The following is a 12,866-nucleotide window of genomic DNA, read 5'->3' as shown; positions in this document are numbered from 1 at the left end:
CTCAAGTTCATCTTGCCATGGAGGTAAGCAGTTCTTCCTGTTTTTTTTTTAAACCACGCTTTAACCATTTCTTCTCTTGACTTACCAGAAAAGAAGCAGTAGCATACCTCTCACTTATCCTAACTCCAGGGGACGCTGAACAGATACAATTTGCAATACTGGTATTAGGGTGAACTGTAATGGCTGGGTAACAAATACTTTTCCAAAACATGTAACTTTCTATTGTTTGCTTTTAACAAAATTGAAGGTGTATCTAATCAATTTGTCAGGCAGTAGATCATTAAAAACAATTGACTGAAATTCATGTTTGACAATAGACAATTCTGTGATTTATAGAACAGAACTCATAAGGAGTTCAAGGGACTGAATGACATTCTTATAATAGAACTCCTTCCATTCCTACCTACTTACTTATGGTAACATTATTTATTTGCTTTGCCTTTATAAAAACAAAAATTAAGAAGAAAATTGATGCTGAAACCTATCTCATTCTCGCAATAAGTAACATTCACCAATGGATACATGAACATATGGGGATACAAAGGGTATATATGATTCATCCACTGAAAGGTTCCCATTAAAGTTCATGAAATAAATGACCAAAAAGGTAACATACAAGGACTGTTTTGATCAACTGTATACTACTAATAATTTTTATAACTCAATCCAGAAAAAAATTAATATTTACTTTCAGGATGACAGAATTTTTAAACTTAATGTACACATACATACATATTTCATAAGAGTAATGAAAGCTTGATCAATAACAAGATTCTCAAGCATAAAAATATTACATTAAGATAAAATTCTGTGGGAAGCAGAATGGAAATATGAGTTCAAGGAGAAAATAAGGATGTGAAATTTGACTGTTAAAGATCTTATTCGGGCCTTTTTAAAAATGCATGACTTAGAAATCAAATTGCTACTCACTGGATATGCTTATTTTAAAATGTCAATATTTATTATATTCCAGAAAAAAACATCCTTTGCAGTTTTTTTAAATGTATAAAGAAAAACTAGACGTCAAATATATGTAATACAGAGTTTTTCAAATTCTTATAGGAACAAAGGAGTTTGATTAAAAAAAAACCCACTTCATGCTTGGTAATGTTCTTTCCTTCCTTCCTGCCTATATAAATGAATTTCTCTAAGACATAGCATCTCAACAGCTCACTTCCTTTATCAAATCTTCCCCAAACACCCCCAACTCTCAATGGCCTCTCTTATTTGGAACGTCTATGTCTAACTCATCTGGCCTGTGCATCCTTTTTTTTTCTTTTTTTAAAGTAGACTCCACACTAAGCATGGAGCCCAATGCAGGGCTTGAACCCACGACCCCTAAGATCAAGACCTGAGCTGAGATCAAGAGTCAGACGCCTAACTGATTGAGCCACACAGGTGCCCAAAGCCTGCACATCCTCTTAAGTAGACACAGCACTTAATATGTGCCAGGCTTTATGTATATTAACTCAGTTAATCCTCCAACACTTCTATGAGGTACTCTATTATTGTCACCTTTTTCAGGATGACAAAACCAAGGACAGAGACGTAATAACTTGCACAAGGTCAAGGAGCTGGTAAGTGGTGGAGCTGGGATAGGAGCTGGAAATGACATGCAGGTGCGTTGACTCTGGAGTCTGAGCTCTTAGCCATCACATTTCCCCTATATTTTCGATCCCTATGCCCTTCATCTGAGTTTAGTACAACATTTATTTGTGGGGGATGATGCCTCTCTGCTAAGACGCTATGCCTTCAACACAGCAGCTGCTGTCAAAGAACCCCCAAGACAAACCCTGAGTTCTGAATTTGTGTAACCAGAATTGCTTATAGTCCCTTAAAATAACCTTCTCTTTCATGCCTGTAGGGAATAATCAGATTCGACACATAGTACTTATTTCAATTTTTAAAAGTTCCAATTAACAGAAAAAAAAAATCCTTAGCAGTCAATTGCATATTACGGTATCCCAAAAATGTTTTAATTACCTAAGTCTGCCTAGCCATAACTTACTTAATGCTTTTCACTCTTAAACTAAATATGGAATGCAGTCTTGGGGAAAAAAAAAAGAGAGACTGATTGCAAACCATTTTAATGTCCTCATGAACCTTTTTATGGAGTAAAAACAACTTCAATGAAGCTCTGAGACCTTGTTCACAGGCATGAGGACTCCAGGGTTGGAAGGCCCAGATTCAAGCATCCTTAGAAGATGAATTTAGGAGCAAGGAGTTAAGCACAAAAGAGACTTTATGTGATACTAAGTTTTGTGAAGACTCCTTAATGGTTATACCTAATTGGCCATCTAGTCTTTCTACAGTTTAAGAAACTGAGTCCGTAAGAAATTAAAGGACAAACTCAAGGTCACTCTGGTTGGCTTCAAGGTGCAACTAAGGATTCAGATCTCTAATTCCCAAGGTGATTCTCTTATGTGTTTAACTACATGAAGTTTATTTTGACTTGCTCAAAGTTAAGGGTCATGTTATGAATCCAATTACATTATATATTCAAAACAGAGAAAAACTAAGCAACCTCTTTTTGGATGCTAAATGTGCCCACGCAAGGAAATTATTCAGTCATCGCAGCCAAAGGAAAGTCTTTTCTTCCATGCTTTTTGATGGCAGTTCATTACATTTTACCTCCAGGCTACTTGCTTTCTTTTAGCAAGATCCATTACATACAGTACTTTTATAATATGTGGGTGGAAAATAGGCAAAAGTATTGCATTTAGATATTTCTCCTAAGGGTTGAAACATGGTTTACACACATACTCATTCACTCACAAACACCTGCCTAGGAGAACATAGTCCTCGGGGCGGTGGGAAACTTGAAGGTATGTATTATAACAGATCTGGAACCTGGACCTTGTGCTAGTGAAAATGTACATGACACATTGGTAACCCATAGCAACCTAATTCTTCAAAGTAGCTGCTGATGTCAGAAAACTAGGGCACCAAAGTCTAATAATTACAGCTCCAAAGACAAATGAAGCTTCAGCTAGCAAACATCACTTACTGATCATGATGTCACCGCAAGGTATGCACTTACTGTGATGGCACAGTAGCAAATATAACATAAGGGGATACAGGGGCTTCTGCCTGTATCACATTCTATCTTCCAAATCAAGATTAATTTAAAAAAGGTAAAGTAGCCTTAGTAACACATAAAGCTTCAATTAATGAAAGATGATTATAGTACAAGAAAAATTAATCCTCACTTCTCCCACCTTTCCCTCCAGAAAAATGTTATTTTCTACAGACTAAATATAATCTTTGAAAAATAAAAAAAAGTTCCCAAAGGGCATTTCATTAAATTATGGGTGCTACAAAATGGATTTCTTATTTAACCTGATAGAAGGCAAAACATTGTGTTTCATTAGAAATCTCTCAAATACCTCTGACCTTGTAGAGCTTTTAAAGCTAGTGAGCACAAGATTTCCTCTAATTTAATATTTCTAGAAACCTTTTGAATGTAATGGCTGAACAATAACAAAAAGAAACACAGGGTGTTTTTTAATAGCTTAAATGATGTTAAGAGTGGACTCTAGACTACACCTCCTACCATTTCCCGAATCTGGAGAGGACACACATAGAGACACTAAAACTTAAATATAAAACATCACGGGAAGAAAAAAAAAAAAAAACCCAAAGTTGGTTGAATCCACACCTCCCAACTCAGTTTTTTGCAAAATCAATGATGACCACACAGTTTTTATAATCTGGGAAGTGCTGTTTGATTTCTGTTCTTGATTTTGTTTTCTCTCAAAGCTTAATTTGGGCCAAAGGTTACTTTGGGGAAAAAACAGTCAAAGAGTAACTAAAATAGGGATTGAGGAATCTAAGGATACTTTAATAGGTTTGCATTACTTTAGTTTTTTAAAAGAATATTTCATGTAAACTGAATTTGAAACATTTAATACAGACTCTCAATAAAGACAGATAATCCATAATATCAACTCTTCCTGTTTCTTCATCCTTGTTGCTGAGAGGTAATAAAATCTTTTGTATAATTAATGGTTTAGTAACCTAATACAATTATAGTATCTAATCATAAAATATTAATAGTTTCTCTCTCCCAAGCCCCATTTTTTTCTGGCTCATAAATTTGGTACTAACAACAAACAGGCTCTATCTCCAAATAACTGCATCTAGTCAGTTTCAAGGGGGCAAAAGTAGCATCTATCCAAAGGCAGTTTAGTAAATTAAACTGGAAAGTAGATATTTGTGTTCTTTTAAGAAATATTAAACATGAGCCGATCTACAAAAGCATGGAAATTGGTTGATGTTTTCTTTACACCTAAGACAAAAAGCTACATCCTGTCCATGGATTTTGATCTATCGACCAGATGCTGGTTTACGTGAGGCCAAAGTTTAAAACACCAAGAGCTGTCAAGTATTTCACAGTATAGCTGCTTTGGCACAGCATAACCAGACCCCGTTCAGGCACTTTGAACTCATCGAGATCCAAACACACTGAAGACCTCACATCTCTTAGGTTTTCCATCAGTGATTTAATTAAAACCCCAAATGAGCCAGAATCCACACAACCTGAGCCTTCGTGCAACGGTGTGTGAAAGAAAACAACAGATGGAGGGAGGTCAGGAAGGCCACTGAGAAAAGGTTCTCTCTCTCCACGACGGGGCTTATTTTTTCCAAGAGGGAGATTTGTCGAGAGGGGCTCAGATACAAACATAGAAGGATGTATAGTTTGGACTAAAGCCTTTCAGGTGAACTGGTATCTCCATCTCCCACAGACTACTTTCATGTCGGGAAAAAACAAAAAATATAAACGCTCTGGGCTTGAGAGAGCAAAAAGAAAGATTGCTATGTCACTTCGAATAGTTACATGCACTGGTTTCAAGTTGAATCCAGGCGACAACAGTAAAACACATCTGGAGAGGCACTCCAAGTTAACTTCACATTATACCTAACTTATTTATCTGTCCTTCCGCACCAACTTCTGAAGCTTTCTGCTTTCAAGCTACAAAACTCTAATACAAATGCTTCAGCCTGTTTATTCCGCCCACTGTGACATCCAGAGGCAATCTGAGGTCTGTATTCTTATTTTATTATTATTACCGTTGTTATGCTAATACTCTAGGTGCCCACTTGAAAACAACTTCTATTTCTTAACTGACTAAATCCCAGAGCTGGGATTGTCACCTTGGAGGGCTGGGAGTCAGTTCAATCTTGGTGGTTCCTGGTTCCAGTAAGGGGCTACTAGTCAGCCACTGGGCATTTTGGACTGCTCAGTAGGGGAGAAGGAAAGAGGAAAAAAGAAAGGCATTTAGGGTCTGGTAAATGCGTGTTTGTTGGGATGAGTACACAGGCAAGTCAGAGCCTATTAATTTTCAAATCAACCCCCAGGATATGATGGCAAACTAAGCTTATAGTCACAGCAGCAGAAGAGGGCCCTCTAATTTACAGAAAACACCCTCTGTGATGAGCTCCAGATCCCCTGGACAACTCGCGAAAACTGAGGCTGCAGTGATGGTGACAGACTCATTGAAACAAAAGCAAAAGCAATTAAGCAAACAGACTTGACTGAAGTTGGAATTCTCCGGCGAGCTGCTTCAGCATTAACTCTGTGACACAGCCTATCCCCTAAGTATACCTGACGAAAAGCAACGGTAGACCATGCTTGAAGACACAGTGGGCTGAAGTGGGTGCCATGTTGTACTCAAGGAAGAAATATTCCATTACAAGCAACAGTTTTAAGCAAGTCTAAGAGCAGATAAGCACATCTCCTGTGTGACGATGCCACTTTCTACCCGTAAAATGAAACCTCTGGCCATAGCTGGAATGTAATTTTAGAGCTCTCAGAGATATTGAACAATGGCTTATGCAAGAGTAGAAAGGAATGGTCAAAAATATTGTTTCTGATTTACTAGAGATTTTAGAAAATTCAATAAAAGATTATTTCAGAAGAACAAACTTTCTTGTAGGTAGCAAAGTGAACTTTCCCCAAACACATTACCCTTTGCTTCCCCACAAAACCCAAAAAGTAAACAGTGCCTGCTCATATATTTCATCATTAGTTTTCAAACGCTTTATTATCTGCTGGTATAAAGATTCAGGGAAACAATATTTGCTTTTCTAACTCTTTCAGCCTAGCTAACAGCAGAGAAAAATCTAAAGTGGCATTTTTATGAGGTCCTTTTCTAAGAGAATTGATGCCATGGTAAGTGGTCTGGTTACCAGGATTAAATTTGTAGTTGGAAAAATACTCCATTCTAAAAACAGTGAATTCAACACCAACCAACATAAATGTGCAACTCTGAGGGTGACTGAGGACCACGGTTCCACCCGAATCCTAAGGAAGGACAAGAGCCACTGCCCATGGTTAAGTCTCTAAGAGGACTAAAAGCGTACTTACTGTCACTTGGTTGATAAAGACGCTGCTCAGTCCTGTCCTAAATGCAATAAACAGTCGCCCGATGCTACACTCTACCAGGTAGAGAGTTGTAAACAAAAAGAACTAGTAATGGTAATGAACATTTTTCTTAAGGTTAAATTCCAGTAACACCTGCTATTGTAATACATTCCATATTTAAGGCAGGCCGTACGTGGGGCGGGGGGGGTGAGTGTGCATGTCAGAGGCGGTCAGTGATCTACTAACTGAAAGCCGTATTTGACAGAATTCCCATTTTGTAAAATTAAAGAAAAAAAAACCAAAAAACAACCCACTGTTTTTACATATTAGAAATAAAGATTCCAATCAATGAATTCATGACCAAGAAAATATTACGATAGGTAAGAGAAGATATACATAAGGAAAGAACATGTATATTTAGAGTTAAATGTTTTACCATTTCTGATTATCAAAAGGCTAAGTATATTTTTAAACCACACAGTGAGTATGACAGCAAGTTTGGAAAAGACTACCATACGTACCATGTTCAAAAACCAATTGCTAACTTACTAAAAACTACAGACAAAAAAATTCCAGAACCAGAATACATGTTTCACAGCTGTGTTTCTCTTTCTTACCCTGTATGTTGTACAGTCGGACTCTATGGGTAACATGTTCCAAGAAGCAAGTCACGTCCGAATAAAACCTTCCATGTTGCACTCTGACAAAGGGCAGTGCTGTGTAAACATAAGGCTGGGGAGGAAATGACATTTTTAAGAAAAAATGTTGGCTTTTAACTTTTCCAAGAGGTGTTTATTATTATTTCCAAAACAGCAAATACGTAACACCTGATATTTGCAATCTCAAGTGAAAACCAAACCTTACGAGGTACCAGAATATGTGCTTGCTATAAAAATGGAATATAAGGTTTTTCATTAGACAAAAAGTGCTGAAGGTAGAAAATAAAACTGTTTACAACTTGACCGGCCTAGATGATCTACATTCCTCCCAGCTACAAAAATTTCTAATTAAAGTCCTTCTATATTGTCCATATGTTATTTATTAGAAATACCATTCATTCTACAGCAGTGACTTTTTCCCAGGCAAACATTTATTATAACCATGGCCCCCTAATGTTCAGGGGTCGGGACAGGTGGCAAGGATGACCACAAGGAGTCATCTAAGCAAACAGAAAGCAAGATCCAAAGACACCATTTAATCACAGGTTTACTGCTCTATAAAACACACTGCCCTTTTACTAGAAAGAACTAGCCGAATATAAAGCAAATTTACAAACTTGAAAAAACGATGGCAACCACTGGTTTAGGTTTTGTCATTTCGAATCTAGTGTCAAGAAAAAACAGGAACAGAACATAACTTCTGTGACAGAGGAACAAATTGAAAGCATTTATGAAGAATTACATTTTCTTTTCTTTTTTTGCAAGGAATTATATTTTCTTAAGCATTACAGGCTGGAGAAGATCAGCAAAGGCATGATGAGTTAGCTAGGCTTGCAATGTGAACTATTAGGTAGCATCAGATTTTCAGACCTGTGCAATTTTCTTCCAAACGTACCTCTCTGGTTCTAGAAAAAGTATTCTGAAATTAATATAATGTGTTAAGAGTTTACAAAGTTCTTGGACCTAATTTTACCCTACAGCTAAAAACTAAGGGAAGAAGATGAAAGCTGGCATGGGGATTTCTGGGCTCCTGTCTGTTTCTGACGCGCCCAACTGCCTCCCTGAGAGTCTTCTATTTTCTCTTTGTAAACACATGATGATTCTCTTGGTCTTTTTATTTAATATTAGAGCTATTTAAAGATAGAATAATTTAAAATAAATTAGTCACAACTGTCCATGTATAATATCCCATAAGTAGGGCTACTTTTCATTTTTCCTTTAGTATAAGAACAGTGAATCAAAACCAAATTCCTGGGGCGCCTGGGTGGCTCAGTCTGTTAAGCATCTGCCTTGGGCTCAGGTCATGATCCCGGGATCCTGGGATCGAGCCCTGCATCGGACTCCCTGCTCTGCGGGGAGCCTGCTTCTCCCTCTCCCTCTGCTGCTCCCCTTGCTTGCGCCCTCTCTCTGGCTCTCTCTCTCAAATAAATATATAAAAATCTTAAAAAAAAAAACAAAACAACAAATTCCTGTCCAAGTGAGAACAGACTGGTACAGCTCAGACTTAGGATCTATTGCCCTTCCTAGAATGGCTACTATGAGCTGTAGTTTACCTTTAATTCCTCCCTGATTCAAAAAAATCAAAACAACAAAAAACTAGACTCCTCAGGATAGTCAATGCTATTCTTTAAAATCTATTATTTGATTTTGGTTAGCAGTCTTTTCTAAATTGTAGAACAAAAGTAACTTTTGCAGGAGACAGATCTCTAGGCAACAAAACATGGAGACTATTTTACTTATCTTGAAGTAGAGAAAACCTATATAAGTAAAAAAGCAAAGGAAGATGCTCTAAAGAAAAAAAAAATACAGAACTGACTACACAAAAATTTAAAAAATACTGTAACAACATAAAATAATTAAATTAAATGACACACTGATGGAACATTTTGCAACATATAGGAAAAAGGATTAAGTTTACCATATATAAAGAATGTTTAACAGATCTGTAAGTTGTACCAGCAGAAAAATGGTCAAAGAACTTATACAGGAAACTCACAAAAGATATAGGAGAGAGATATAAGTGTATAAAGTTTAGCTTCCCTAATAATCACAAAATCTTTACAGTAAATTATTTTTCACCCGTTATTATAGGTAAAGCTTTTGATCAACTGATTCTCAGTGCTTGGAGTGATGTATAGAGAGCGACTCTCAAAAACGCTGGTGGAAGTGAATATTCACGCCGTCACTCTAGAGGACAGAGAAATAGTACGTATCAAATCTTAAAGGCCTCATCCACTAACACAAAATGACTCTTCTAGAAAGTCATTCTCAGGAAATAATCATCACTGCATAAAAAGAATGCTACAGGGGCGCCTGGGTGGCACAGCGGTTAAGCGTCTGCCTTCGGCTCAGGGCGTGATCCCGGCGTTATGGGATCGAGCCACGTCAGGCTCCTCTGCTGTGAGCCTGCTTCTTCCTCTCCCACTCCCTCTGCTTGTGTTCCCTCTCTCTCTGGCTGTCTCTATCTCTGTCAAATAAATGAAAAAATCTTTAAAAAAAAAAAAATAATGCTACAAAGAAAGCTTATCATGGTGTTAGAGTAATGAAGTACTGGGAGAAAATCTACAAATGCAACAAGAGGAAATTCTTTTTTTTCCACATATATATGTATATTTTTGTGTGTGTGAGAACATTTAAGTTCTACTCTCTCAGCATATCATATAATATGGTGTTATTATATGTTGTTAGACATTGGACCCTCAGACCTTTCATCACAACAGTATATATTAAAACTGTGAACATACCATCTCATTGTTAGCATTGTCACAATGAAAAAATATTAAATGTAGGGAGACAAAACTTGAAAATGGGGGAGAAAGGGATATGCGTAGTAAGACAATAAAAAAATACATCAAAACACTGGCAGTGATTTGCACGGCCTTTGGAATAGCTGGTAAATTTTATTGTTTTCGTCAGTTTTCTGCATTTTCAAAAATGTGCCCAAATTTGCATATATTACTCCTTTACAGTCAAGGGGAAGGAAAAATTTTTTCTGTTTTTTACAGTGCTAAAAGTTAAGGAGAAAAATGGCTCATTGGGTCATTTATTTTCCCTCTATGGCTAGATAATTTGCCTCTGTATATACGCCGTGCCACATGTGTATAGAACACAAGAGCATCTGAACCCTACATCACAGTTGGCTTCCTTCCACGGAGAGCAATTGTTCACTGTAGTATCTTAATGGATTCCAACCCTGAAAAATTAGTTCTTTACCTAACACTCATGACTACAAATTGTCAAGTGTCAATAAGGAAATATAATAGTGGAACCAACTCATCTATACCTAATAGATGACAAAATAATGAGATGCACTTACTATTTTCTTCATTCCCCTTTCAATAAACGTATATGCACAGCTCAGCTCACTGGCACTTACCTTGGCTTCCCCATCAGGTAAGAAGAGGTAGGCACCACTTTTGTCCTTTTTACTGGTGGTTCCATACCATGAAAATTGCACTTTTACTTCATGACGTTTACCGTCTTCTTTATTTATCAGTTCCTAAGGACAAAAAAAAAAAATGTTTAAAAGCAGCTCACTATTAAGATATTAATGATGTTGCATGAGGCTCCATGTACATGTTGATAAAAAAAAAAAAAACACCAAAAAACCTCAGGACAGACTGAACACTGCTAACATTCAGCCTCTAATGTTCACAATTCTTGGATGAACACCCAAAATTTTAAAAGAATACTTTTAGATCTTATACTTAGAATTTAAAACTTTCACAATCGAAACAAAAAGTCAGAACACATTTCATTAAGCAAGAAAGAGATACACAAATTAAGAGATGTAGACCAGTGCTTCTCAAACTTTCCGTACCAAAGAAGCACGTTTATTTTTTTATTTCCAGTATGCGTGGACCAATATTTTTGTGAAGCACAATAAAAGTGAATTACTAGAAAAATTAAATTTAAAGTGATATACCAAATATACACTCAAATTTTTTATTATTAGATTCAGTAGGCATGAATTTACTGTGTCATGGTGCTTTCAGAGTCTCCACAAACATTCTTCTCAACCGTCACAGCTTCTATCCTTATCTTGTGGGCCAGGAACAGTTCACGGAGCAGCACCACCACCAACCACACTTGTTAAGAGCGAGTGGTCACAGTGGACCACAAAAGTCAGATACATACAGCTCAACCATCCTTTCTCCCAGAGTGTTTGCATCGACTTTTCCCCCTTTGCATACGTAAACTGCACATATTATAATAAAAGCGATAACCCCTCCATGAATTTGAAAACTCCTCAGAACATACCTCCATAAGCCCAGACTGACCAAACCGAAGTTTAATAAAGGAGTTCTCTAGGGTTAGGTCTTCTTCAGTACTTTTTACATTCTTCATGTTGAAAATTCCTTTATCTTTTACGTTACCATTATGCAGGACATACTCAGCTAAATGTGGATCTGAACTTGCTGATTCCAAAATCGTATACACTTTCAGTCCGAGGGGTGGCATCTGTACTAGGAAAGAGATCTTTAAAAGACGGAGGGGAGAATTTTTTAAAGAGAAATGTCATCTACTGAAAGAAAAGCATTTATGCATCTAGCAAAAACAAAACAAAACAAAACAAAACAAAAGTACTTCATTTTAAAAAAGACTATAACACTATAAAGATGTTTTGAGACTTTATGGGTAGAGTACCACATTTCTGTTTATGCAGGGGATCTAATAACTTCAAGTCGGTAGGACTATCAAAGGCATGAACGCTTTCACTCAACACGTGAAACCGTATGAGCACCTTCAATTGTCTTACAGTGCTCTTAATGGATGCTCAGGGGAGAAAATTCTCCATGAAGGTAGGAGCTTTGGATGAACAATGATTTTTCCTAATTATCAGGAATCTTTTTATAATACTATGGTATTCAAATACATTAAAAATAAAAGTGGTAAACATCATACTGTAAGTATTAGGCATCTTAACAGTAGCCACTGAGTGTGTGGGATCCAGATGACAATGCACCAAGCGCAGAGGACGCACCCACCGTAAGGCGTGACCCCTACCTTCTGGGAGCTACTCCTCCATTTTCTAGATAGACTGTTTCCTGTAACATCTGACCAGAACTTCTATTATCCTTTTCTTTTCTACCTAAAGGATTATGAATTTATGAAAGCAGCCAGCAATGGCTTTTAACAAGTGAAGTAATTCTCATTTAGAGCTCCTAGCTCATGGTTGTGTCTTCAGAAGTACAGTTTAACTTGCACTCGAGACTCCACAAAAATTCAGCTTTTCTAGTGATGCAGCTGGGGGCGCCTGGGTGGCTCAGTCAGTTAAGCATCTGCCTTGCTTGGGTCATGATCCCAGGGTCCTGAGGTCGAGCCCCGCAATGGGCTCCCTGCTCAGCAGAGAACCTGCTTCTCTTTCTCCCTCTCTCTGCTCGTTCTCGCTCTCTCTCTCTCAAATAAATAAATAAATAAAAATCTAGTGATGCAGGGGTTCAGTTTAATATTACTTTAAGAAATTCTCTCCAGGGGCGCCTGGGTGGCACAGTGGTTAAGCGTCTGCCTTCGGCTCAGGGCATGATCCCGGCGTTATGGGATCGAGCCCCACATCAGGCTCCTCTGCTATGAGCCTGCTTCTTCCTCTCCCACTCCCCCTGCTTGTGTTCCCTCTCTCTCTCGCTGGCTGTCTCTGTCTCTTTTGAATAAATAAATAAAATCTTTAAAAAAAAAAAAAAGAAATTTTCTCCAAAAACGTCTATTACTTCAGGCCAGGTTTTCCACAGATGTATCTCAGAAAAAGAGCACCTTCCTATATTTTAGGAAGTCTTTCTTTCATGGTATGTCACGTCATCTTTGCAATGAAATGCTGAAAGTACCTGAAGTTATTTAGAAAAGGT

The 12,866-nt window shown here is 37.4% G+C and overlaps 1 protein-coding gene across 1 annotated transcript in view; it reads right to left on the bottom strand.

The window, feature by feature from the left end:
- Positions 1-12,866, bottom strand: part of MAN2A1 (mannosidase alpha class 2A member 1) — a 172,577-nt gene that overhangs the window by 36,431 nt on the left and 123,280 nt on the right. The window contains exons 14-16 of the mRNA XM_002919942.4: positions 11,284-11,502; positions 10,400-10,522; positions 6,982-7,096 (exon numbers count right to left, since the gene is read on the bottom strand). Of these exons, the coding sequence (XP_002919988.2) occupies positions 6,982-7,096; positions 10,400-10,522; positions 11,284-11,502 (457 nt within the window). The remainder of the gene's footprint in view (positions 1-6,981; positions 7,097-10,399; positions 10,523-11,283; positions 11,503-12,866) is intronic.

The sequence above is a fragment of the Ailuropoda melanoleuca genome, chromosome 3, assembly GCF_002007445.2.
Source record: "Ailuropoda melanoleuca isolate Jingjing chromosome 3, ASM200744v2, whole genome shotgun sequence".
Lineage (NCBI taxonomy): Eukaryota > Metazoa > Chordata > Mammalia > Carnivora > Ursidae > Ailuropoda > Ailuropoda melanoleuca.
The sequence above is the reverse complement of the archived record's forward strand: the minus strand, read 5'-3'. Positions and strand labels throughout refer to the sequence as shown.